Below are 27632 nucleotides of genomic sequence, written 5' to 3'. Positions count from 1 at the left end.
TGGTGCTGTATCACAATCTTTGAGGAACTTACAATCATTTCTCAGGCAGTAAACTATAGTTTTGGCATCATCTTCGAATTCATTGTGATGGTGTATTGTCAGATAAACACATGTCCTTCCCACCAGCCATCCAAGATGCAGTTCAATGCACACCGCAAAAATGGATCCCAAATGATGCCCAGTTCTGACATGAGGCCTAGTGCATGTCCACAACTGCTGGCAGATGAGTCCCATTGATATGTTCAGGTAGGCTATCTTGATGACCCATTGGAAGGATATCTGGGATTTTAGTGATTAAACCATATCAGTGTTTCTTAGCTCTTAGAACTTTGTTTATTAAAATATTCCAGAGAAGAAATGAGTTTAAGAACGGTTAGAATCATTCTTCAATATTACATTTTATCTTACGTTAGGCTTTGGGAAAGCAAACATGGAAGGCTGTTCATAACATTTTTATATTGGATAAGTGTGAAATGATTCACAAATGTCTGTACATTCCACGTAAAATAAATGTGAGGAAAAACATCAGTGAAGTTGTACTACAGCTATAAACTAAATTTATGGGATGAAGTAAATGTAGGTAATTGAAATATTATATATTATGTGGGCAGACCACCCACGTACCACCTGATTCCCATGTACAATGTAGATAAAAACAGAATCAAATTAAAAATGGGTGTATATTTTTCATAGAATAGTACAATCAGTCAGTTTCAACATATGATATATGTTACATGTCATACAACGTCCCAACGTTTTTAGGAAATGTGGTTGTAGTTAGACCATCCCATGTACAACTATGACAAATATCAGTCCTTTAAAATGCATTTTAACAATAAGAACAGTACGTCAAAGAAGGGAGAATTAAATGCCTGAACTTGTCCTTTTAAGTCTCTGACAAGTCTCGGCTCGCCACCTAACCTGCATGTTGCGCCCGCAACGTGCCTTTGTACTGTGCTTCCTGTTGGAATTCAATTGACAGGGTAGACCTAAATATTAATCCTCCTCTTTGTAAACACTTACATTTGATCTATTGTGATTGAAACCTTTCTAAAGAAGCAAGAGTTTTTGACAGTTTTCTAGTTAATACGCCTCCTTTAAATAATGCTGTACGCTTGGTTTTACTACATGATCACATTCACCCAAAGTGCAAATCTCAAGAATATTGGTGATATCTGTTAATTCAACAGTGTACTGAAGAACTGGCAACACCTGTAGATATAAATGTTTGAGAGCAGTTATTTCTAAAACCTGTGCTACAAACTTGTGCCAATGCCATTTTTCTGTATTCCACAATTTAAAAGGATACACTCAGAATGAAAAATAAAGTTTATTTACCGTTAAATCTCGAAATTAAGAACGTACAGATCAAAGGGGTTCAACAATACCTGGAACCACTGGCCACTGGTTACAAAAAAATTCACTTAATCTCCAGAAATCACATCATTTAACCGTGTTCTATGTATAGATTAAATGATAATTCAGTTTTTGACAAATATTTAAGGTAGCTTTGACATAGAAATAAAGATGACTGTCAAAGTTACCAGGACATTTAAAGCAAAACGGCCTATTCCAAGAATTAAAAGAGGTTGCAATTGGACCTCCCAACAGAACAATGACACAAAAGGCCACGGAGGATTTGGAAACAATATATTAAAGATATGAGATTAAAGAAATTAGGATATGTTTCTAAACACATTTGTTTCAAATAATTTCCCCAAAATATTATGCTTTTAACTTGTTTTGCTCATCTTTACCTTGGTATGCCTTGTGGAGTTATTGTTGTAATTGTGGAGCCCACTGTATTTACTTATGATATGAGTATATGCTATTAGAATTACTGGCACCTTTGGCAAAGTTGAACCAAGTATAAAAAATAATCCTTTGGTGATTTATTGTTCCAATGCAAACAATAAGGAAAAATATTGCTTGAAAGGCAAAACAAACACGTCAGCCACAGTTACTGGCACCCCTAGGTCCACACATGCATTCTTCTCTTTGACTCACCCCACTGTTTTTCGATGGACTTTACATCAGGGGAATGAGATGGCCATGGCAGAAGCTTGACTTTGTGTTCACTAAACCATTTTTATTTTGAGCTGGACATTTATTTTGGTTCGTTGACCTGATGAATGATCCAATCATGACATTTTAGTGTCTTAGCAGAGATTGACAGAAGGCATTGAAAATGTTTTTTTCTTGTAAAATTCCAAGGCCTTTGGGAATAAAAGCAGCCTCAAAATATCACAGACCCTCCACCACAATTGTCCTCAGGCATTGGGGGTCTTTACAGCATACTCATTCTTCTACACCAAACCCACCTGTGTTTCTTGCCAAGTGTTTCTTGAGCGCAGAGACAAAGTCAGTTTTCAGTTCAGTTACTCCTGCCACTTACATCTGCAATTAAATGACTGGAAATGCTTTTATTTGGCATGCCCTCTATATAATCTATTAGCAGTGAGGTCACTTTTGGGGAACTTGGTGACCCCAAGCTGATACGTCTTTCTGTAACTCTCCAACAGTGGTTCATATGGAATTTCCGCCTCTTTTACCATCTGTACTGGGTGAGGGGGCAGGATAACCATGGGTCTTTGTCCAAGCATGTTTGTCTAATTTCCAGTTCATTATAACCTTTTAATTGTTGTTTTAACTGAAAAATATGGGCATTTTCAATGAAATACCTAGTTTTTATAGCCATCCCTGACTTACACATTTCAACACACTTTCTTTTTTTTTATTTAAATTGAATGTATTCTCGTTTTTCTCATGTTGAGAAATGACTCCGGGATTTAGCCTCTGTGTCACTTTATTTTCATACGTTACGGAAAAAGAAAGTCTTCTGCAAGTTTACAGACACTCCTATGAACGTGTAGGAGTGGAAAGGAAAATGCTTCTGTTACATTTTGTAAATACGATTTTCTAGGACAGCCAATAATTGTGGGTAATGTCAAATATATATTTCTTCATGAGATTTTCCTTTTTCTTCAACTAAATTTGCTTCCCTTTTGAAATGATTTAAAAACTTTACCAAAGGTGGCAGTAATTCTACATTAAGATGGATCTCTGAAAGCATTTACAATAATCAGGATTTCTGACACAGGAATCCCTCCAACTCTCTGCTGCTGTTCTGTTGGCTAAATCATTTTACAAAATCCTAAACATAAAACATAACATACACATTGCACAAGGTGCACTTACGTTCTATACTATTTTAAGATTGAGATTCTTACGCAGTATGCAGCAGACAAAATAAAATCAGGTTAAGTTCAATCATGACTACTGAAGCCAGTTGTTCAAAATATGATGCCATTATAAGTGGCGTTGTGGGGACGGAATGAGTGGAGGACACAACGCTTATGTATATCACAAACAAAGACTGACTGGCAGATGCAACTGTATAATGCATCAGATTGATCAGCCTCGCCGTGCTGCTGGATAGCGTGGTAGTCCGAGGCATGTGTGGAGATTTATGGGGTCTATATTTGGAGTCGGTGACCACCCTGGCTACTTATAGGGCCGAGATGCAGGGGTGGGGGTGAGTTGAGGGAGCGAGCGCGCGCACACATACACAGGGACACACTGATAATTAGCGTAATCAGTATAGCCTATCTGGTCTCTGCCCCTGTGGACAGACGCCTGGGCGGCGTAGTGGGCCCGGTGTAGTGGGGTCTGCCGGTCAGCAGTTTGTTTTTGTGGGGGTTTATCTGTCAGCGGTCACTCTGCGTTTGGTGGTCCTGGTAGCCAGAAATAGACTTAATTAGGGCAGGAAGAGAGAAAACGTGTCGGACTGCTGGTAAGCCATCCTAGGAGGCTTCCATGCTCCAGGCCCTCCCTCCATCCCCAATTGTCTTACTGTGTGTGTGTGTGTGTGTATGTGTGAGTGTGTGGCTGGCGCGCGCATACTCTCCCATGATACTCATTATAAACAGGGCTTAACTGTAAGACAACAATCTACTTCTCAAACTGAATGAAACGAGATATATCAAAATTACTAGGAGACCACACACAAACAGAATATTGCACGGCCACAATGTAGCGCCTAAAATCAATATACATTACAGTGTAGTCACAGTCAAAAGGTGTGTGCAGTCCAGTCAGTCAAAGACTGTATGAGTATGTAGACAGTCCAGTGTAAACACGGCTGGTTTGGTGTTTTTTTTTTGTTTGTTTATTATTATTATTATTATTATTATTTACATGGAAGTGATTTTACCAATTTTCAGTTATCCACAAGTACCTTTTGTATAGTCTATGCCAAGGCCACAAATTGTGAGTGCCCAGCTATACGACAAGTGTCAAGAACAGATCACAGTCTCTGCCTGTCCAGTCCATGCCAACGTGCACATCATATCCTATCCATCTTAAAGGGTCAAACCTTCATCTGCTGTTGTCTTTTCCAGTTCTATCCAGATATGGCCCAGACGTGTAAACAATAAATCATCCGATCCAGAGTGATGTTGTAATCATGTACTCATCTGTGTTCTTCCTCTGTAAAAAAAAAAGGAAAGTGGAGGAAGTCAGTCTCTTACACACACTTACACACACACACACACATCCTTACATCCCTTTTACATATAAACCCACCCCAGCTTCATGTCTACAAATACCCAACGCAGCCTCGTCCAGCACACAGAGATCCAGCACCCATTAACAGAGAGCTGACCTACAGAAGCAACCCACCGTCTCTGAATCACGGTAGGACCTGATTAAGCATCTATACATTCTGTATTTAATTCAGTGGCTATATATGGTTAAGTAAGGGCATTTGTAGTCTAGTCGCATATTATTGGACATAACTTAACTTAACAAATGTAACACAGTGAAGAGATGGACTGCAAAAAGAAACACGTCTGTTTGTATGTAATTAATAAGGTATTGTATATTCTTGTCTTGGCAGATGTTTTGCTCCAAATGTTTGCTACCTGCTCTGGCTCTTTTCTTGTTCCTCGAGGAGCTGTCTGCCTTCCTGCTGCCTGATCGCATACGCAGAGTAAGGACCATGAGAACCACATTCACACTCATACCACTTAACAACCATCATTTGACACGTTCACACGCATACCACTTAACAACCATCATTTGACACGTTCACACGCATACCACTTCACAACCATCATTTGACACATTTTTTGTCACAGCCATTTCCACATCCTCATACAAATATATATACAAAAGCAACCACACATGGACAGCTTCTTTCCTATTGCAATCACCCGCATAAACAGCTGATCTGTATCTACCGTACAGACTCTTGTTTCTTTACACAGCTAAAACATTCTGACTCACAACGACATTATTGTAATGTGTACAAATAATCATACATCTGTCCCATTTGCAATGCACATGTATTTTTTGGCACTCCATACTTCACTTTATGTACATTGTTTTGGCTTTTATATTGATACATTGAATTTGAATTGATACGTTGCTTGTTTATTATCACGTCTGTACATGTCTGTACATTTATATATTGACTGCATATAAAATGTAGATTCTCTACATGCTATCCATGAACTTTTTCGCAAGTGACCCCAAATTCCTTGTGTTTGTGAACAATAAGTGGATAAAATCAAACTGACTAACTCTGTTCCTCAACTCTCATTGCAGAATGCCGATCGATTGGACCAGGAGCCTTCACCCCACTGGTCTGAGCTCTCGGACCTCACTGACCTCTTCCCAGGTGACTCGGGGGAGACGACTCAGGACTGGGGCTCCCGCCACAACCAGATGACGCCCTTCTTGACTCCACTTGAGCGGCTACCTGCCTCCCAGCATGTCGGTCGCAATCGGCGCAGGCACAAGCAGTAAGTGCATGGGGGGGAGGAGACACGCATGATGTGAGGCTTCTAGCTGACGTGTCTGCATTAGATTTGTTTATTTTGTTTTGTTTGTTTTTGTTTTATCCTCTCCACCACCTTTGGAGCAAACAACAGTTAATCACACAATACTGTTTTGTAACGCTTGTCACGCTTTTCACCAGATGTTTGGTTTTTTTTGACCAGTTAATTTCATGCAAGGCAGCAATTTTTCTAGACTTAACATCAGATCATGTGCCAGGGAGATTATATGGATATGTACCTTCCTCTCTCTTTTGCTACAGCAAGCGGGTGACAGCCCCTTTGGACTCCATCGGGGTGGGACTGCTGTCGAGCCACCACAGCAGAAAGGTGAGCGCCTCTGAGAATCACTTTTTTTTTGGGTGGTGTCATCCATCACATCACACCAGTTTACATTTGTTTCATAATGTGCTTTTCAGTTGAGTGCACCCCTGTGTAACATAAAAACAATTTTTGTTGCAGGATGAGCCAGTGGACATCTGGGAAGATTACACAGACTGAACCAAAATGCAGAAGAGCTTTTCATCCCTCCACCTGTTGATTAACACACTTGACTGTCAGATTTATATCTTGACTTATTGAAGTATTGTATATAATTTCAACTCTGTAATCCCATTAATATGTAAATTATTGCTATTTATGATGTGCCATAATACGTTGGCTCCCTCTAGTGGCTATGTAACAACGGACAAACACAAACTAGTGTGCTTACCAAAATGATAAAATTGAATGTTTTTTATGGCATTTTGAACAAATAAAGTCATAAAATTGTTGAAATACAATGGTCTGAAATTTTGACAATGGGACAGAAAAATACAACAGCTTATGAGCATCGAAAAGAAAGATTTATTTGTCTTATTATTTCCCAAGCTACTTTAAAGAAATAAGACGCCAAAAATATAACCTTTGCTTGGCTATCTGTTCTATCCTCACTCTTGTATGTACAGTTCTCAATAGGACAAGGGATATATACACAGGGTCGAGGGGGCGGTGGCCTTTGGGGATGCTAATGAAGCCAAAGCCCCACCTACGAACAAAACTGATATAAAAGAAAACAAAAACTTGATGGACTTAATGCCACAACACTCTTGAGTGCCATAAACTCTTACTTTTCACTGTACACAAAAAAAAAAAAATCTAGTCTCGAAACTAGCTTTAAGAAGAGACAACCCGTAGCATGAGGGGAGATGGGCTTGGTCTGACTTGGTGGGGTGGGTTGGTGACTGAGCCAATTCCTCACACAGAATTTAAAAAAAAAAAAAAAAAAAAAAGCCAAACAAAAACTTCATTACAACCAACCATGCAGAGATTTAATGGCGGCCTAACGACGACCACAGGGCGTCAATATAGGGCCTAGTCCTCCATTACACAACACTGAATATCCCACAACCCTTGCAGAGTCTTAACCTAAAACAAAACAAAAAAGGGACCAATTTAAACAGCTTGCCTGGTTGAACTCCAGGTGAGAACTCACAACCAGTGCGGTCATAAATTGCAGCCAGCCATTCAGACTGCCTTGCCCATACAGAATGAAGATATCCAGCCGAAGGCTCCTCTTTTTGAGAAGTCCCACAGGCTTTACAAGTTGGTAAGTGCCATCTGAAGACCAGTATACAAGACAGTTATAACAGTTCAAAAGCAAAACAGAAAAGTTAATAGAATGCATCAAAATGGTTGGTAGCCAGTATTCCGTGTTAGCAGCTGCAAGAAAAAAAAATCAAACAAACAAACAAAAACAAAAAAAAACACCAAAACATGCTGAAGAGTTTAGTACTGATTAAATACACTTCTGGAAAATCACTGGTTCTCTTTCCCTTTTAGGTAAGGGAACTTACAAATGCAAACAGATGGTTTGATTATGGTAGCAGATTTGAGGATTTGTGTGCACCTCAGAAAGAATGTTGACATTTAATGAACACTATCCACATAACAATATACAACTTCCCTTATATGCACCTGCAATTTACCACTGACACCGTAGCATCTGTAGCAACCCTTGTCCACTTCACCATATTAAGACAGACATGTGAATTGACTGACAAATGAATGAAGGCATCATCAGAAACCTGAATTGGCATTTTATCCAGACAGACTTGTGGTGAATCCTAGCCATATAATGACATCTAAAAAGGTACTTTTAGGACCAGGGTCTGATATTAGTGCATAACAAAATCAGTTGTGCTGTGGAGCCATGAGAAAGAGATTTAACACAAGCTGCAAATTGTAGTTTGTAACTTTGTAACTAAGTCCAAGAGAACAATTCTGTGCACTGAATTCCTAATTTTGTACGAAACCAAAAACAAAAACAAAACAAAAAAACAAGTGAACTTCATTAGCTTAGGCAGGACAGTGATTGTCTTATCTGGATCTTAACCTAAAGTGATTTTTTGTTGTTTTCAAGTTGTCAGCCAGGGACCAGTTTAGGGTTACCAACCAGTTGAATTCATTCAAAACAAAAAAACAAAACAAAAACAAAAAAACAAAAAACAGAAACATTCTCCTTCTAACAAGGATTTAGATGCAATGAAACTTCCATATTCAAGACATTCTCAGCACTTAAATATTTAAGGGTCTTTCTTATGTCCAGACCGTCGACAGTCCCTGCACTTGTGGCAGTAAAAGATGTCTGGTACATTGGACTTCTTGATCTTAGCACACGAGAGGTGTACCCACACTCCGCACTGGTTGCACTCAATCATGGGCCGCCCGGCAAAAGGCTTTCCGCAATAGCAGGTAATTAAGTCCCAGGAGTCATCACCTGTAAGCAACAGAAAATAGACAACGATGGTTAAAAATAAAGGAGCGTTAGCGACAGTGAGGCTATAGGCAAAGGCAAAACAGCATGGCTGAGCAGTACTACATGTTACCAATACACCAGTCTGTGCTATGGATGATTTACCAACTTAGCACCAGTGACACCTTATTTTAAAATGTTTAAATGAGTGTAGTCTACAGAGGAAGTATTTGTAACTATATACCGAGATTTAGTGAATTGTGATACAAAACTATCAACCTCTGTAGCACCAGTGCTATGAAGAATGAACCCTTAACGTACAGCCCGGTCACAGAACTCTAGCAATACTCACCAGACTCTACCATGATATCCTCATCGGCAATCCACGTCTCGCCCTCACTCGAGCTCATCTCTGCGTCCCTCTCGGACTTGGCCAGCCCTCCGGACACCGAGGACGGCGGGCTTCCTCGTTCGCCCAGCTCTGGCCGCCGCGCGCGCCCCTCGCCCAGCCCGTGCTCCGAGTCGGTCTCGCTCTGCGGCGGGCTCTTGATCTTCTTCAGTGCTTTGGACTGCTTTGGGTTGCGGCTGCGCTTGATGCGGGCGCGCTTCTCGCCGCCGCTGCTGCTGCTCTCGGGCCCTCCGCCGCCGGACACGCGCTTCAGCTTCTTGTCCTTCTTGCGCTCGGCCGACTTGCCCGCCGAGACGTGGCTCTCGTATAGCGAGTCCTTCAGGCGCATTTTGTCCAGCAAGGTGCTGTCGGACGGCAATCGGCGCATGCTCTTGCTGGAGCCCTTGTTGGAGCGGGCCTTCCTCACAAACGTGTGGATGGTGTGCAGATCTGAAGAGCCCTCCCGCCAACTGCTCCCCAGCGCTGTGCTCCCGCCTTCTCCCGATGCCCCTGAGCTGTGTGGGGAACTGGAGGAGGTCGGCGACCACGAGCTCTCCTAAAACAATATGATGAAGATGAGAAAAGGTTCAGAGAACAGAAATCACAACAAATAAAAATAAAGCATACAAGAAGCACACGTTTTGGGTCTTACCTCTTTCGGGGAGGGGATGTAGCCTGCATAAGCAAGCACAAAACTGCAGAACTTGTTGAAGTCCTCTACCGTCCGCTTCCTCCTCTCTGGGGGCTTTAGATGGATAAATCGTTAGTTACATTTATGCCACATTATTTTAAGTGATTGTTTTCTTAATGTGTCATACTATATTTTGACTTACCAGAGGCTCCGATTTGCACTTCAGTAATGAATCTGTCAAGACAAGAAAATAAGCACATTTAACGCATATTCATTGAGATACACGTTTGTCTATCAGAAACGAGCCCCAACCCAATGATAAACAAAGATACACGCAGTCCACACAAACGCAAGTCTGTTGTACTTAATACACAACACAGCGATGACATGGAGAAATTCACTTAACATTAGCTGATTGATAGACGACAAATCGTGCAGATCAGCATATCTATCCTGCTTCAACGGCGATCGTATAGACATCATGACCAACAACAACGATTGAGCGCGTTTAGCAAATAAAAATATGTCGAAATCACACATCAGATGTTTGATCGAGGTGAAAACCATCAGAATTCAGAACACAACTGACAACGAATATCGCAATAATTTGCTCAAATTGAAGATAAACATACCTACAGGCTTAGCAAGCTAGCAGATTGCGTGGTCCGAGATAAGCATTGTCAGCTTTACTTGTCATGACTGGTTAGCATGGACACTCGCAATCCCGCACAAATGCTTTCAAGATATTTAAATTGGAACTAAAATTACATTTACAACTTAGTTAGCTTTCTCGAAAGCTATCCACAGCTACGTCGAATGGTCAAAACTAAGACACCGCATGTGAACACACCATAACGTTACTTAGCTGGCTAGCCAGCATAGCTGGCATAGGTTCACTAATCATGTCCGAACAGATTTTCTACTGCTAACGTTACGTTACCTAACAATATCTCCCAGATCAGCTGCAAAATATTTGTATTCGTTTTCAGTCCAGACTTTATTTTGGTTCAGGGCCACTTAACAGTTAAATGTAAATAAATATATATAAGTTAGGAGACAAGTCTAGATATGGTAAAGTTAGCCATATGCACCAGGTTTAGAAAAGGCAGCCAAGTGCGCCTGAGGTTAGCGTCAGCTAACGTTAGCTAATGTTACCGTTACTGACATTGACGATAACTGGCAAATACACAATCTACATGAGCGGATTTCAACCTAAAAGCTATTAGGCTAAGTAAAGGCCACCGTGTTAATATTTAGGCCGTGTTGCTGTCACTTGACAACCGAAGTTCATGTTAGCTCTAAGAAGCATTAGCTCAGTAAGCGCTATGCAAATATAAAAAAAACGTTTGCTGCTAACATAGTTAGCGTTAGCTAACACGACTTTTTTGACCAGTTGATTTTAGATGCCAAGTCCTTCAATTTCGTTGAACAATGCAATCGATGAAAAACATCGTCCTTTCTGGATTCGCATTAAGTTCTTCCCTAAATAGCAAAAACGGCCATAATCGCCAGTAAACATGAGGCGGATTGAGATGTTGTCAATAAACGTTACATATAAATGGCAAACTGTTGCGTTGTCTCCACCGTCCAGCTAACTGTAACCATGTTAGCCATGCTAAAAAGAAGCTAGATAGCTAGCAAAAAAACCCCTAAAGAGCTGGTTAGCCAACAAGGCACCAAACATTTCTAGCCAAAATGCATTACAAAAAGTTATTCGATATTAACGCAGGGACTCCCTACGTTTGAACAGACATAAACGATTGGATCAAGATTCGTTTAATAGCAATGGAAAGTAATAACTGATGTGATTCATGACATCAGCTCCCAGCCCAAGTTGTCTCACTAACAAGATTTGTATCGTAACCCAGCATCGGCAAGCTAACGCGTAACGTTAGCTTGTTGGCCTTTCGCTGCATCTGTTAACTTAAACATCGCAATCAAATATACACTCCCTTACAATGATTAAAATAAAAATATCAGATTAACCCACATACCTTGATGGTCAGACATAATTTCGAGCATTGTCGCCTCATCAACGAGGACACGGGGATCTTTTGGCACCAGCCAGTGTCTTCGCAATTCACCCGGCTTGGTGGGAGCAACCCCCGGCCGGGGAGAAAAACTTAGCTAGCTTCAGTTCTTCGGTTGAATCGTATATAATCTTACTTTTCAGCAATACGATGGATAGTGTTTGCTTCTTCTCCCCTCCGGAATTGCCAACTTGCAACTACAGCCTTGGCTAACTAGCTAGCATAGCCAGCTAATAATTTCTCCGTCACAGTGTTGCATAAATAATCCTGCTGAGATAGTTTGGTTGCTAGCTGAACAACTAACGTTACTGATCAGCGTAGTATACAGAAATCACATCGACAATCGCTTGTGACATCTGTCCGACAAATAACAAATGACCACTAAAATAGTATTCAAACTGTTCGATTTCGCAAACGTGACCAGAAGGCTACGAGTTACAAAGTTCTTCGAAAATACGTCTGCGTGTCGTCTTCGGCGCGCTTCACGCAAACCATTATCGATGTCAAGTGCTCTGCAGAAGAGGGCCCTTGTGGTTCCTACCACTAGGCATTTGTTTGTGTCTTGCGGGAGTTGTAGTTCAATTACGTAACATCCTATCATGGTTTTAGGGCAATGATAAGACTGAAAAACTACAATATCCATGTTATTATCGCTTGATGCATTTAGCGTTTCCATGAGGCATAGGGTTACCATTTACCATTAGTATTTTAAACATGGACTTTACAAAATGTCTCATGACAGGAGGCCTTTAAGTCTTGTATCTAAACTTCTTTTATACATTGTCCTGTAGGTATATCGACTTATATGCAAATTCTGTTTATAAACAGGCTGTCTTTGATGTAACGTAAGTGGCATAGTTAGCTGGTGAGGCAGCTAGCATCGTCGATCACAAAATGTTGTTGGATGTTGTACAAGGAGCAGATGCAGGAAATTTCATCATATTTCTAGGTAACTGTGAGCAAGAGCTGTCTTGCTTTCCACTGAAACATATGCACCCTCAGACTTGAGACATTTTATCGCATCTACTGTATGTCAACGTCAACTCAACTGAAGGCTAACTTGGACTTGCCGTGGGCATTCTCTCCCGCACTGTTGAAATGTGGATTTGCATGGATTGTTAATCATTCAGTCTCTGTGTGTTTCCCCCCACATTATTATTAAACAATGTCAATCCTAGAAATCCTATTTTTCAGAAAACTTACTTGTTAAGTGAAGATTGCGTTAAGACAAATGCACTGTTTGTAATGTTATGCTCATATTTTCAGACACTGCCAATTTTTCGGGTCGCTGTCTCCTTAAGGGTTATATAAATACTGCACTGAAACGGTAAGCTTTAAGTCGAATCTCTCAGTTAATGGAGAAGTTCCTGTAATTGTAATTTGTTAAAGGCTATGTTTGCTGTTTTGCACCAGGGAAGACGTGGTTCATGTGCTGGAGTTCGAGGTGAGCGAGGAGGAACTGCGTGATGGCTTGGATACTCAATGTGTTCGAAGGTGACCTATTGTTACTCCATTCGGAAGACAACTTATTGAAAATCCAGTGCCTGCTATCCTTTATTTTGATATTTACACATTTATTTGCCATAAATGTACCTATTTATACATTTACCTATTTCTTTCTTTCAAGGATGCATTTCCATGGTGGATTTGCAGACCCTTTGGGCTGGTTGAAGCGCTCATCATTCAATGTTCATCAATTCATCTCTCAGGATTTATCAACCCTGCTTACTCAAACACAGCAATCCAAATCTGCCGTCTTGGTCATTGACTCCCTCTCATGGCTTCTGAGACACCTTGATCCTGTAGTGGTCTGCAAACGATTGCAAGAGCTAAAGAGAGGTGTGCATTTTCTAACACTATCTTGTCATTTACCATATTTACAGTAGCAGTAAGAGTTTGCAAAAACTTTACAGTACCGTTCTTGGTGGCACCCCTACCGTCTCATTTCACTCGCTTACTGTCTCGTATTCATGGATTTCATCAGGTCCCTTTCCACAGGTGGGTTAATCAAGCACCACGCAGTATGCATTCATAATCTAGGTGCTTGATTTTACACTATGAGGGACCAGATGAAACCCATGAATACTGTCCTACAACCCTTGCCTACTGTCTTGTGCCAGTTGCCTTCTGTACCATGCTACTGTCCTGCTGTCTCCTATACTGTCCCACACCACTCACCTTCTGTTTTGAGACACTTGCCCTCTGTCCTGCATTACTGTTACCTATTCACAGGTTTTATTAGGTCCCTTGCCACAGGTGAATGCAATCAAGCCCCATGCAGTCTGCATTCATAAACTAGGTGCTTGATTTTATACACCTGTGGCAAGGGACCTGATGAAACCCATGAGTACTGTCTCTTGTCACTCGCCTACTGTCCCGTGCCACATGCCAACTGTTCCATGGGTTAGGGTTGGTATAGTTGGCAAGTGCCATAAGACAGTAGGCAAGTGCCATGGGACCGTCTCGCAGGTCAGTAGGCAAGTGGCACTAGACAGTAGGTGAGTGTTATCACGTGCCACCAACCACAGTACAGTAGAGATTTTGATCCTACTGCTTCTCCTTATAGTTACAGTCTAGCTATTGGTATGTTTTGAATGCATAACAGTTTTTCTCCTGATCACCAGGGGGTGCTGTTAAAACCATCATAGGGCTACTGCACTCTGACCTGCACCAAACTAGTGTGGTGGGAAGTGTGTCCCACTTGGCCTCGACAGTCATCTCACTGGCACCCTGGACAAAGGGGCCGTGGGCTTTAGCCAAGATAACAAAACGCACGAAATCAGGAAAAGTTCTTCAAGAGGTTAGACTTTCTGTTATTTTTATTTGTCTGTGTTGCAAGCTTGCTGAACTCTCAAGCAGTCAAATCTCTGTTAGGTTTTTCTCAGTGTTTCACCCACAGATTTATGTAGTAGCTGTGTAGTTTGTTGTACATGACTTGTTGAGTATTTTTTTTGTATTATACTCAATCTGAAAAGATAGCTTGTTCATTATTGTGTGTGTGTGTGGTTTTTTCTTGTGTGTGTGTGTTATCAGGAAGAGCTCTTTAGTGTCCAGGAAGATCTGACCATCACTGTGCACAGCAAAGTCAGCCATGCCATGCCGACACAGGCAGAGCCTGACTCTGAGGTAAGACACAGTCAATTTAAGATGATAGCACTTGTAATTCCACCAATGATTTAATGAACAGTAACTGATTAAGTTGAACTGATCGTCTTCATTCTTCTTTCAGGTCGATCCGACAGCCAACCTTACCTTTAACCTTCACCTGTCAGAAATGGAGAGAGAGGCTAAAGAGAAAGTGGCCTTACCCTTTGTCTTTAGTCAAGAAAAGTGAGGAGATATGCAAAATTCTGTCTATTTCTCGGCTTTATTTACCTGTAACAAATTTAATAATAATGATGATGAATAGCTACATATATGTCAAAATGATTGTCGTAATACTTCTTGTGGATATGTTTTATTTTAAATGTCCTACTAATGAATCTCTTTTTTGTTGTAAACAGGAAGTCCGCTCTACTCAATCCAGGACAAGGAGCAGGTCGAATTCTGTATGAGCCAGATGAAAATGATGATTTTGATCAAGAAGATCCTGACGAGGACCTTGATGTCTGAGGATGCCACACAGGCAAAAACAACCTTCTTATATTTAAAATGCGTACATGACCTAAACCGGGCATGTATCAGTAATGGGCTTTTGTTGATGTTTGTACCATGAGCAGTTGTTACTGAAAATCCCAAAGGTTTCCCCTCCGGGCTGATGTGGTTAGAGCTAACAGGATGATTTTTTTTATTATTATTATTATTATTATTATTCTAACTGTAGATCTCCACAGGATGGTGCTGTGCTTCATAGTCAAGGCATTTACCACATTTCATTCCTTTACCACAAGTGATGTTTAGGAATTTCCCAGATGGCTAAAATGTTTGTTAGAATGGCAAAGGGTCTGCTGATTATTAAGTAAATCTGCTTTGTAACCTGCGTTGTAGTAGGAGGCAATCTGTATCTGAATCAGTGGATATGTTATTCAGTTTATGTATGGAATCAGCAATACCCGACTGTTGACCTCCTGAATGAAAAATGATGTTTTGCGCCAGTGTCAAGAATTATGTGTGGGAATTCTGTACCCCAATCCTAAATGCCAATTCCTTAATTTTAGGATTTAAAGGTGCTGCAACTGAAAGAAAAAGTATACTGTAGAATGTTTCCACAACCCGTTTGTTTATTTGATTGAAATATGAACATATTGTCAGAGGGGGAAATTGTTGAAAGGGTCCCTCCTCACCAAGCCATGTATACAGATGGAAGTGAACAATGACTTGCACTCGTCTTTGGTGTCACACACACACACACACACACACACACACACACACACACACACACACACACACACACACACTCCAACTCAGAGCTGTTTGCTCAGCTTGCGACTCTGCCTCTCGCGCGCCTCGAAGGCCGCTTTGGACTCGAGCATCTCGTCCAGTTGGCGCCTCATGCGGGCCATGTCCAGTTGTGTGGTCTCGCACTCGTCCCGCAGCTCCCCCATCTCCTCCCGCAGGTGTGCGGCGACCGCGGCCAGCTGTTCGGACCGCTCGCCGCACTGGGACTGCACCCGCCTCGCCTCCGCCAGCAGGGACTCCACGCTGCTCACCACGGACTCCACCTGAGACGCCGACATCCCCTGCAGTGACACACAAAGACGAGAGAGACTGACGTTTACGCGGAAATGATTAGGGATAGATTAGGCTCCAACAGTGAAGGCTTTCTGTGGGATCAACAACGACGTTTAATGTGGAGCTTTATGGAAATGTGCCTTCATTAGGATCTGAAGACCTGTTCAGGCAACTCGTCTGCGCTCAGACAATTGTGCTTAAAATATAAAGCTTCTATGCAACTTCAAATCCATCAAAATTAGGTTTAGAGGTATCCTGAGCCACGATACACAAAGAACACTATGGTATTAAACATGAACAAAGTGGTTATTGTTTCTGTGTGGATTTGTATAACAAAGCAACAGTGGACAAATGGGTGTGGTGGTTTAAAATCCTATGACTGGTGTGTGTTTGACCACGCGAATGCAGCTGAAATATTCAAGCAGCCAGCTGAAATTTTGCCTTTCATCTGATAATGGCCGGGTTTCCCAAAATTGTTAAGAAGCTCTTAAGTGCTAAGAACTTCTTAGGAGCATTGTAAGAATGTTCTAAGAACGCTCCTAAGAAGTTCTTAGGACTTAAGAGCTTCTTAACGATTTTGGGAAACCCGGCCAATTGTTATTAGCTAGAAAAACAAATGCTTAAGTGGTGCATGGACCCAGAGCGTGACTCAAGTCTGGAGTCTGGCTTTCAGACTAGACAATAATTATTTTAATGGCTTGGCATTACAAAATTACTTCATTCATGTTCTGCAGGCCACTTCACTAATGGTTGTTGCCAACTTGTTGGTAAAAGTAAGGGACAAAGTGTTATGGGATATGTTCTGTAGGCTAATGGTGGATCCCTCTGCAGTGTCTTGGTCAGCCAAGGGTCTTTGGCATAAACATTGTGGAAGATCTCTTTACTAGGTTGTTTGTAAGGCCTTAGGGTTGCCTGAGGGGGAAGGACACAATAAGCAATCTTGCCTGGCTGAGGCACTGGCCAACCCATCGCAGGGGGTGTGCGTCTGTCTGATGTCCTAAATGCAGGCTAACCAGCAAGGCAGTTGGGCTATAAGACTAGCTAATTATTTCCACTGACTGCCCCATTTTGCAAAAACAAAAATGTATTCAGATCGCAGAAGAGGCACATTCACTTGATATGAGGTCAGGGTTGTGCAGCAATAGGCCTAACCTTCTAGAGTTCAGGTAATAGGATAGGTCCATTTCACTGCCAAGGATGAGTCACTTGTGTCCAGAATCCAGGGAGCGTTCTCGCCAGAGGAAGCCAAAGGCAAGCTGGGGCAGTGAAACTATGGAGCGCTTGGAATACTTGTCACTGTAGCATGTGCAAAAAAAAAAAGGTCTCGAGGGATTTGGTGCTTCAACAGAGAAAATGGTCAGTGATGCTGATTTCGCAGCAGCATGCATTACTGACCACTTGAGCACATCCACACAATCCTGAACCACACAACATCAGATCGGACCACAACACAATCACACAGTCCACACACGACATCACCACTGACCACACGGTCCACACGACATCAGTCACTCATCCCAGTGACTGGTTCAATTGTGTCCATCCATCGTGTCCTTCGCTGTGTCTGCGGCTATGGCTAATCCATCATATCCATCATTCGTGCCTGCCAGTGCCACTGCACCATCTGTCGTTGCCTCCACCCTGTCTGCAATTATCTCCCACCCCCATTCCCATGCCTGTGGCTGGGCCGCCCTTGTCCTCCTCTGCCCTCGCAACATCCTCCTCCAGTCAGACCTGCGGTAAAGTTGGTTTAATATTCGACATTCATTCACTCTGCACCAACTGCGGAGCCTTTCTCCACCACTTGTACTGTGCCACATGGGCTGCTTGCCTCCACCATGTCTACAGTACGTCCTTGATTCATTTTCTTGGTAAGGTCATTTGCGAAAGCAGGGCCCCGAAAGATAACAGGCCAGAATGAGAGCTATGTGATTTTAAAATCTAACCACTGCAATACTTGGTTAAGTTTTTCTCCAAACATAAATAGATTTTATAACCTTTGAATACAATTACTAAATGTAAAATAATTTGAACTGATATAAAAAAGTACCCCACAAGACAAAGTATCCCCCAGACCTAGAGCCTCAATAATAATAAGAAGAAAATATTTCTGAGACATGGTGGTGTATGGATAATGGAGTCACAACAGGCTAGCCTATGCACTGCCACCTTTCATCTTTCCTTAAACTTGCATGATAATATCCAGGCACAGAGATCCACACATCCTCAAGAGCAAACAACACTGTTTTCATGAAGATAAACGGAAAATAGGTTGTTAGATTTGAGTCTGAAGTGACTTAAAGCAGCTTACATCAGCTTATCCTTAGATTGACTAGACCTTCTCATCCAATGCATCAAGTAGCCGAGCCTGTGTAAAAATAGTAACCTGCCTGTCCGTGCGACCGAGTGAGCTAATTCAGAGAAAGCGATTCTGCACTGAACTGCACAAGATTGTAAATAGTCAATTTAGACCTATACACTGTCACCAGGTCATGCAGTGATTGACCATTAGTAAACATCAGCACCAGATTATTACAAAGTCCTATTTACATGCACATGAAATCTACAGACTACTGAGTAGTACGAGATGACCAAAACCACTCACCGCTCTTCCGAATGTTCCGAATCCCGCTTGGGAAGGCGTCTGTGGTCAGCTGACGGTCAGTAGTCGCTTATCCCTGTATTCACCTCCTCCCTCTAAGGGGAAACGTGAATTGGCTCTAAACCAATGAGATCAGCAGGAGGGTTCTGTCAAATGTACAGGTATTCAGGCAATGATAGGGTCAATAGGGTCAATATCAAAATAATAGTGTTCCGCAGCTCTGCTCTTCTCCTCTTTGTGTTGTTCACTCTCAAAATGGATGTGTTAGAAATAACACATTGATGTCTTTAAGGAAGGACAACATAGTTTGTGTTGTTTTCCAACACAAGTTGTGTTATTTGTCACACAATTTGTGTTGGAAATAATAATAGATCCTCAGATCCTAAATTTACACAATAGGCTGGTGGCTATGTAGGCCTAGAATTGATTCTACAATGTGTGATTAGGCTACAGCAGCAAGTGATTATTTTTGGACAGCGGTGAGTGACTGTAGCAATTTATGTCTTCATGTTGGTGGTGGGTGGGGCATCTTGCAGCCGTTGAATACTAGGGTGCATAGCCGCCTCAAAGTATATTATGATTACGGCCTTGTATTCAGGTAACCAGTTTGTTTATTCTTCTCTCATTATTCTGAATACATCAGATCTCTATACATCTGTAATTTTGTAACTGTATGCCATCCATAAGGTTAGTGGACCACATTTATTCAATAACATCCACATTCTGTTGAGGTACTGGCTTTCAATGTTATGTATCTTAAACTACATAAGTTGATTACTGTTATATAAATTATATCAAATACTTACTTATGATTGGTTTAGTTGATACATTTTTCGTTTTTGTAGTATTCATCAACCTTATTTTTCTCGTATTTATCATGCATGCTCTGAGCATTTAAACCCTGCACTAGAGTCTGTTTTGAGCTTGGCCTTTCAGATTGCAACACAAGTTCCCTTCTGCGATGCTCAGACCCATGCATTAAAGATTATGCAGCTGAAAATATAGCAGCCTCAGCACAATGATAAAACGTGATTTGACCAAAGCACTTCCACTTTATTCTGTCTTCATCTCCATCTTTTTTTTATTTCAGCCAACTTAAATCTGGAGGAGCAGATGCAGTTGCTGTCAGACAAAGGCGAAATTGGGAATAATCTTAGCCTTTATATAATCAACTTTACAACAGCCTGTTATTTGTAATGAACTGAAGCAATATCACTGATACAGTAGCTTTATATCTATGTAGAGGTAGTGACAGGTCATTCCAAATAAAATTCAACTATTGAAGCTATTGAAATTCAACTATTGAACCGACAACCATTAATTAAACAGTGACTTGGGAATCTGTACCAACTCTTAGACGTTTTCACCAACACAAAGTAAATGTACCTTGATCATGTGCCATACTAACTGAATGGAGTGATAGTAGTAATAAAATGCATGTTAAAAAAAATAGCCATGGCTATATAACATATCCCCTCCGAAAATACAACAGGCTTAAAAACCCTTACAAAAAGACTCCAACATACGTAAAGTCAGATTATTCGTCTAGATCACATACGGTGCAAAACACAACTAGGCTACATGAGAATCACACACATCTGTGACACACGGAACGTTTGCTGTGTGCTCTTAGTAGATCATAGTCAACATTCAGGTTGCAACACATAACATTCTGACAACATTACGGTAAGATTTAATATGTTCTTTTTTCTTCAGTTTCTTCCTTTCTACTTTAAATGGTGTAATATAACGTGGAAGCGAGTATAACTGTTTGTGTGAATGTGATTTTTTCCATTCATACACGTGTACATGACTGGTTCAGCTTTGGCATGAGGTGTGGTGCTTATATGGTGCACAAAGTTGATCACTTATACAAGAAAAAACGCTATACTGGAGACAAAGTATAGTTGTGGAGTATTTGCTTGCTGCATATAGTCTGGCTCGACGAGATGAGGACTTCAAGCAGATGGATGCGTGTGACGTGTGAAGTCAGAGGTTGTATAATGGCACAAAAGGCTATATCCCGATACCAATTGCACAGCTATAATATGATGCTTCAGCATCAGTTAAGGTCAGCATTACACACTGTATGTGGATGGAAGGCAACATGCTGAAAGAATGTCTTTTCTCACGAATCAAAGTGATGCTGAGTTATTACAACAAAGAGCAACAACATTTGTGAGGCAAAGTTGGTGAGAAGCTTGAGCTCAAAATTATACAAAAATCAGTAGGCCTAGTGCAAATAAAGTGAGTCCGGTGTTCGAACATAAAGAGATGACACTTTATGAGGGAGGAGTGAAAAAAAAATGTCTAGGAAGAACTCCTCTAGTCTTTGTCTTGAAATTCTTATCCAACGGCCAAGAGAGTCGCTTAATCTTTAGCATAATCGTCGATATAATCTATATTTTGTGTTTATTTCCGGAGCCTCTGAAAGGCTCACATGGCTAAAAAGAAAATCAGAGATCAGTCGAAAAGACAAAAAAAGGCAGAGGGGTGATTGGGCTTCCAGACATACTGAAAATATAGCCTCGGGATGAATTCCCATAAAGACTTGAGGTTACAGGCAGGGGTGAACAAAAACTTCCACAGGTCTCACCCGCTTTGAAAAAAAAAAACAAAAAAACGATGAAGTGTCAATGGTACATTTCCTTTGCTGAGGCATTTTCAAAAGTTACCTGTTATCACTGGAACAGAAGGTCAAAGGAAATCAGGAAAAAGGCTGAAATACAAAAGCTGAGATCATTCTGATTGAAATAAGAAAATGAGAAATCCTGATGTATACAGACACATCGGCTTGAGATTAATTTGACTTCTGATCCACAAGACAGATGCTCTTAAGACCCTCATTAGACAAAACGGCTGAATGCGACAGACATGTTTCTTTTTCGTGGTGTTCACTGTGGTTATTTCCTATTGGTCTTGGAAGACAGAATATGTCCTCGCCGTCCTGTCCTTGGTCCTGTTTGTCTTTAGCTAAGCATTAAAGGAATTGCAGGGACAGACTTAACATCCATTTTGACAGTCTCCTCAATCTTCTCCTCGCGTCCCCGTGTCATTGCATAGTTATTCCAACAATCTGAGTTTTCTTTTTCTGACTTCAGTTCACATACTGTAAATGTGCCATTTGGTCCTTTTTACTCTGCACTATCCTTCCTTATGCTCAAAATCCCCCAGCTTACAATATTCTTACATCAAAATATCTATCTGCCCTTTCTTATGTACATACTAAAGTTTTTTTTTACTATGTTTATTTTCAAATACATGTTTTTCTTTTTTTATTTCATTCTTTCAATCCAGGTTACTTTCTGTCCGAACTGCTTTATGAAATATCTTCTCCCGAATGGCAGCTCTCCTCTCCATGGACAATCAGCACGGGGAAGAAGAATGCGTCCTGATAGGCTGGTGGTCTCTCCCTCTCTCCCTCCCTCCCGTCCTCTCTATCCTCCTCTTCCTGCTCGTTCTCCTGTCGCTCTCCATTCTCGTCGCTCACCTCGTTCGCTTCCCCCTCCTCTTCCTCGTCCTCGTCGCCGTCGCCCTCCAGCACTCCCCTGCTCTCCTCGTCCTGCCTGGATCCCAAACCGAGGAATCCTCCTCCTCCTCCTCCTCCTCCTCCACCACCTCCACCACCACCTCCTCCACCTCCGTCGTCTCCTCGTCCCCCCAGCCCCCCGCCCACGCTGCGCGAGTGGAACAGGGACGCGGGGCGCGAGGCCTGCAGCCGCCCGAGGGAGAAGCCGCTGCGGCTGAGCACCAGCCTCCCGGGCCCCGCGCCCGGCGGCACCGCCACGCTGGCCCTCATGCCCGCCATGGTGCCCGTGAGCAGGGCCGCCGCGGGGCCGCGCAGCCTGGAGGGCAGCGACGCGCTGCTGGTGGAGCGCCTGCACCGAGGGCAGCTCTGGAGCAGGTAGGCGGAGGCGAACGCCACGGGGGCGGCCGGGCCTCCGTTGCTCCCGCCTCCTCCTCCCGTCGGGGCTCCGGATTGGCCCGCGGCCGGGTTGGCGCCGCCGCCAGCGTCCAGGTCCATCAGCAGGGCCTCGGAGTAGCTGGGCACCATCTGCTGGTTGCAGCGGATGTGCCACTCCAGCTCGGTCATGTCCACGGTGTTGACGCGCGAGATGGCCCTGTAGCTGGAGCCGGCGGCGCCGACGCTGCCGTTCCTCTCGTTGTTGGCCGCCTCGCCGTCGCCGCCGCCTTCGCCGCCGTCGCCGCCGCCCGAGCGGCTCTCGTCGCGGTCGCCGAACAGCTTCTCGACGTGGTAGTGCACGTAGGCGGTGCGGTACTCGGCCACCACGCGCAGCGGCCACGACAGCAGCGCGGCCGACGCCAGCCAGAAGACGGCGCGCCGCGCGAACCACGGCTGCCGCGCCGGGTCCAGGAAGGCCAGCATGTGCTCGCGGAAGTCCACGTTCTTCAGGTGCATGCCCTCGCGCGCCTCCATGTAGTCGTCCAGGCCCTCGTTGTCGCCGAAGAAGCGCGCGCGCTGCGTCAGGTAGGCGGCCTCGGCCCGCGCGCTGCCGAAGCTGAAGCACTTGGTGAAGCGGAGCCGCACGGCCGGCTGCTCCAGGAGCCCGCGGAGGTCGCGCGACACGTCGTTGACGCCGTAGCGGCCGTAGTCGAACTCGGAGGCGGCGGCGTGCGTGTTGACGCGCTCGTGGTACACCTGCGTGCTGGTGTAGGCGTCGCCGTTGCGGTAGCGCGTCACCTGCCGCGTGCGCCGCACGTAGTGGTAGCTGATGGCCTTCCACCAGATGCACGGCGTGGCCTGCTGCAGCCGCTGCACGCGCTCGTACACCTCGGCCGCCTCCACCTGCGCCAGCGTGGCCGTCTTGGAGTAGCAGTGCCAGCACTCCACCAGGTACACCACGTACAGCATGGCCAGGAAGGCCAGCGGGATGTAGACGTAGCCGCTGGAGCACGGGCTGGTCATGCCCAGGTCGCCGTAGCTGTAGGGCGGCGGCGTGGGGTCGTTGGAGTGGTCGAACGGGGCGGCGGCGAAGGAGAAGGAGGAGATGGAGGACGAGGAGGAGGAGGAAGGGAGGATGGGCACGGTGCTGAAGGCGCACCAGCCCAGGGTTCCGAAGCAGCCGTACATCAGCAAGGTCAGCAGCAGGCACTTCCAGTGTGACTCGCGACACAGAGACGCGATCAGGGACTGCCTCACCGGACGTTGCTGCAGGGGAGAGGAGAGGGGAGACAGGCGTGAGTGGAGGAGAGGTGGTGGATTTACAATGACCATTAAATAGATGGATGGCAGATGTTATGAAAATGGTCAGAATAAAATCTGAATCTGACACAGAGCAAAAAAGACAATTAGATTGTGTTAGAGCTTAATTTTTTTGCATATTTACTTATAATTCAACCCATCCGCCAACCATTAATAATGTTTATCACTAACATCTCTTAAATAATGCCGTTTAATGATGTAGTCATCCTTACTATCAAATGAAAAATCCTTAACATCTTTAATGGACTATACTACTATTATAATGTTACTGCTACTATCTGTACCTGCTGTTCATACATTGTTCATATTAAGCATATTTATTTTTGCTCTTATAAGATAACTGCTAATACACTGCACATATTTATGTTTCATTTATATTACTCTAAATCACCCACTGTAAACTAACGGCATACTACTGTGTATTGCACTACATTTCTTGTCCTGTCTATGCACCCCCTGTGGTGCTTTGTATATCACATTGCACTTTCTGCTTTTTTGCACTGCTGGTTAGACCCAAACTGAATTGCGTTGCCTTTGTACTTGTACTCTGCACAATAACATTAAAGTTGAATGTAATCTAATCTAATCCAATATGCAACGGTGTCAGCCAGCTCAGTTATTTCCGGCGGTGGAGCATCGGCAACGGTATCCTCTGCTATTCTGCTCCTTTCATGATGTTCGCTCCGACACTACACATCTTCATTATGCCCAACAGTGCGACTCTTTTAATTCAACTTCTACACACACATTAATCCTTCAGCATTTTAACACACTCATTTCACTAGGTGTTAACACCCGACTGGGTCCGTGTCGACAGGCATGCTAAACTAATACAAAAAGTTAATAGGCCTACAGTTAGTTAACTAAAAGTTGTTGAAAACGGGAAATGAGCAGGAAATTAGGGAGAGGGGAATGAGCGGGAATGGAATGTGGGATGCAGGAAATTAGTAGAGGAAGTCATCCTAGTTAGTGATTCTCTCCATCAATAATACACCAACACTGGTGTGGGAATTCCAATGACTGTGTTCACCGGCTCGTTAGGCCTAGGAGTAAAGAGCCACAAGGCCTGTGTTGTGCAGGAGGTCGGAATAACACGTTCATTTCATATTCAGTCTGTGCTTACTTTGAGGGTATTTGGTTATTAGATTATTCATCATAACAACTGATGCATAGAAAGAAACACTATGTGCTAAAGGCTAAATAAGCTACTGTAGTAGGCCTGGTGTACAGGGAAAGGAAACAAGAAAGAGTCTGCTGGCTTGTGATTCTAAGAGTTTCAGCTATAGCAAGCAAAAAAGGTCCTGGCCATTGAAATAATGTGATGGACAGTTGTCCAGAAAAGCCAAACGCAGGGTATTCTCAGCATAACCTTTTCCGACTGACTCCGTTGTTCTCCGGCATAAGTTTGGCATATAATCAAAGGATGCCTTCATCCCTGCCTTGGCCTGCAATGCACTGGCACTGTTGTTAGAGCACTGCCCATATACACCCTGCTGTATCTCTTGTCACCCAGTGGAGAGGATTGGGAGTCCGCGAGACATGCACCCTATGGACTGGGCCATCTGTGTGAAGGGCAAACTGCTGCGAGAGCCGAGGAAAACACACAGTACACCGACTGCACCGACACACACACACATGGGAGCTTGAGCACTGAACAGTCCTAGTTTCTCTCTTTGCCCTCCCATCCCATCCCATCCCTCTCTCCTCTCCTCTGTCCCGGTCTCTGTCTCTATCAGCATTGATCTGCATGTAACAAGAGACAGAAGGTTAACTCAGCACCTCAGATTGGCAGAGAAAGAGAATGACAATGATAGACCCAGCAAGATTTGTGTGTGTGTGTGTGTGTGTGTGTTATGGTATGTGGCAGTGTGGTAATGCTAGATGAGGAAATGTTTCCGAACATAAATGACTCAAAGGCATTGATCAAATAAAACTTGACAAGGTCGACTCGGAGAAACTGCAAGAATCTAGAACGTTCTTTATTTTCGCTCTATTCCAACTAGCATGAATGTGCATCTAAATGCATCAGTGTTGCTGTGTGATCTGTCAGACACCGTATAGCCTACTCTATGTCCATACTCAGCACAAATCTGGATCACTCTATGCTGGCAGCTATTGTAATGTAGCCTATAGAAAGAATGTATGGACACACAAGCGTGGACATGACGTGCCACAGCATGTATGCTCCCTATTCTTTGAAACTCGTGCTCTCCAAACACAAATTCAACAAGGTGAAACAGGCTACATAAAGAAATCCCTGTAGAGTTTGTCCCCTCTGTTGAGATACAAGCATGACATGAAGAATGTGCACATGACCAGTGTGTCAAAGATTAGGTTAAAGTGTATGACCACCATAAGCCAATAAAATCATGCCTGTAGAAACTTAACTGCAATGCAGGCATTAAAATATGACAGATTTGGGAGTAGATGTAGCCTACACTGATATAAAAATAAACATGAACAGGCCTTTCTCCACTTTCAGCCAGACAATATTTGGTCAATATTTGTTGAAGATTTGGAAGCCTATTCTATGGTCTAAACATTATGCACATGCTAAACACAAGATTCTCTAAAGTTTCCTTAGCATGTTGTGCTTCTTGGCCCACTACATGAAAGAAAACAAACACTATAGCCCACGGGACGTGGGAAAAAGAGATCGTCATCTTCAGAACTGACCTGGGCCCTATTATATTTGTAAAATAACATTGAAATTAATAGGCAATTATGATGGGCTACGCTGTTACACAGGCCTATTCGCTATAGCCGACAGCCACCCCCTTTGATTTGACTTAATTTGGAGGACTGCTCTCGGCGTATGACAGAAATTGATGTCCACAAAAAGGCAAACAGTCTTACCACCTCTCGGTTTGTCCCGTCTAAAATGGGATCATCCCCCTCCACCGTCACCTCCTGCATTTTCTCGGATTGCCCCCCAGACGACCCCGTTAGAGCCGGGGGTCCGCCCGGGAGGCGCTGAATCCGATGGCCCGCGTCTGGGACCTTCTTCCCGGAGAAGTCACCCCATTCGCCGCTTGACCGGATCCAGTTTCACAACGGTAGTGCCTGCGGCATTCTGGCATTATTTTCAATAACTAGCATCCAGACACTCCCAAGCTGTTGAACTCAAATATCTTGGACATGCACGGTCCATTTCATCATACCACGGCACGCCGCGCACGTCGCCTGCTAGCCAGTTCCCGACGCTCCCGATGCCATTTTGGCAACTAATTCAAGGATGCGCAGGTAGGTTGGCTGCGATTCGTCGGTGCAGAGGCGGTAACGCGGATGCAGGAATGAGCGGAAGATGCTTCCAGAGCTCGGGCTACCAGATCAGTGAGTTATCAAGGACATTTCCAAAACGAAACACCTTAACCAGGCAAATGAGTAAAATTATGATCTTGCATTTTGTCTGCACGGGAAAAATATCGCACGTCATCGGAGGTCTCTTCCAATCCCGTCTTTCAGGAACGATGCCTTTCACCTTCCGTGTCTTTTTCCCACCACTGACGTCACCC

At 43.4% G+C, this 27632-nt stretch overlaps 3 protein-coding genes and 1 long non-coding RNA gene across 4 annotated transcripts; 1 reads left to right on the top strand and 3 right to left on the bottom strand.

The window, feature by feature from the left end:
- Positions 1-1317: 1317 nt before the first annotated feature.
- Positions 1318-6265, bottom strand: LOC134060144 (uncharacterized). The gene is made up of 2 exons (XR_009935136.1): positions 6079-6265; positions 1318-5915 (listed from the first exon to the last, which is right to left on the bottom strand). It is a non-coding gene; the product is annotated as an uncharacterized LOC134060144 (long non-coding RNA).
- An 860-nt stretch (positions 6266-7125) lies between these two features.
- On the bottom strand, positions 7126-12145 carry phf23b (PHD finger protein 23b). Its single transcript, XM_062516760.1, has 5 exons — positions 11585-12145; positions 9793-9824; positions 9612-9704; positions 8924-9515; positions 7126-8595 (listed from the first exon to the last, which is right to left on the bottom strand). The coding sequence occupies exons 1-5, from the start codon at positions 11610-11612 to the stop codon at positions 8402-8404; spliced, it is 939 nt and encodes a 312-aa protein (XP_062372744.1). The 5' UTR covers positions 11613-12145; the 3' UTR covers positions 7126-8401.
- A 143-nt stretch (positions 12146-12288) lies between these two features.
- elp5 (elongator acetyltransferase complex subunit 5) lies at positions 12289-15599 on the top strand. The gene is made up of 8 exons (XM_062516757.1): positions 12289-12569; positions 12887-12947; positions 13034-13114; positions 13248-13459; positions 14245-14420; positions 14654-14746; positions 14850-14950; positions 15124-15599. Exons 1-8 carry the CDS (start codon positions 12515-12517, stop codon positions 15230-15232), a joined length of 888 nt encoding a protein of 295 aa, XP_062372741.1. The 5' UTR covers positions 12289-12514; the 3' UTR covers positions 15233-15599.
- Positions 15600-21329: 5730 nt separating this feature from the next.
- Positions 21330-27533, bottom strand: LOC134060541 (transmembrane protein 151B). Its single transcript, XM_062517270.1, has 3 exons — positions 26974-27533; positions 22533-24063; positions 21330-21337 (listed from the first exon to the last, which is right to left on the bottom strand). The coding sequence occupies exons 1-3, from the start codon at positions 27031-27033 to the stop codon at positions 21330-21332; spliced, it is 1599 nt and encodes a 532-aa protein (XP_062373254.1). The 5' UTR covers positions 27034-27533.
- Positions 27534-27632: the final 99 nt, after the last annotated feature.

Source organism: Sardina pilchardus, chromosome 16 (assembly GCF_963854185.1).
Source record: "Sardina pilchardus chromosome 16, fSarPil1.1, whole genome shotgun sequence".
Lineage (NCBI taxonomy): Eukaryota > Metazoa > Chordata > Actinopteri > Clupeiformes > Clupeidae > Sardina > Sardina pilchardus.
Note: the sequence above shows the minus strand (reverse complement) of the source record. Positions and strands in the feature narration are given on the sequence as shown.

What these genes read in the sequence shown, in the direction of transcription:
- elp5 (XM_062516757.1), top strand. Translation starts at nt 12,515, where the DNA reads ATGTTGTTGGATGTTGTACAAGGAGCAGATGCAGGAAATTTCATCATA. An exon ending in AGGCAGAGCCTGACTCTGAG is followed by an intron (nt 14,747 to 14,849) that starts GTAAGACACAGT and finishes TTCTTCTTTCAG; the next exon opens with GTCGATCCGACAGCCAACCT. An exon ending in TTTGTCTTTAGTCAAGAAAA is followed by an intron (nt 14,951 to 15,123) that starts GTGAGGAGATAT and finishes TGTTGTAAACAG; the next exon opens with GAAGTCCGCTCTACTCAATC.
- LOC134060541 (XM_062517270.1), bottom strand. Translation starts at nt 27,033, where the DNA reads ATGCAGGAGGTGACGGTGGAGGGGGATGATCCCATTTTAGACGGGACA. An exon ending in ACGGGACAAACCGAGAGGTG is followed by an intron (nt 24,064 to 26,973) that starts GTAAGACTGTTT and finishes TCTCCCCTGCAG; the next exon opens with CAACGTCCGGTGAGGCAGTC.
- phf23b (XM_062516760.1), bottom strand. Translation starts at nt 11,612, where the DNA reads ATGCTCGAAATTATGTCTGACCATCAAG. An exon ending in ACATCCCCTCCCCGAAAGAG is followed by an intron (nt 9,516 to 9,611) that starts GTAAGACCCAAA and finishes ATATTGTTTTAG; the next exon opens with GAGAGCTCGTGGTCGCCGAC. An exon ending in GGATATCATGGTAGAGTCTG is followed by an intron (nt 8,596 to 8,923) that starts GTGAGTATTGCT and finishes TGTTGCTTACAG; the next exon opens with GTGATGACTCCTGGGACTTA.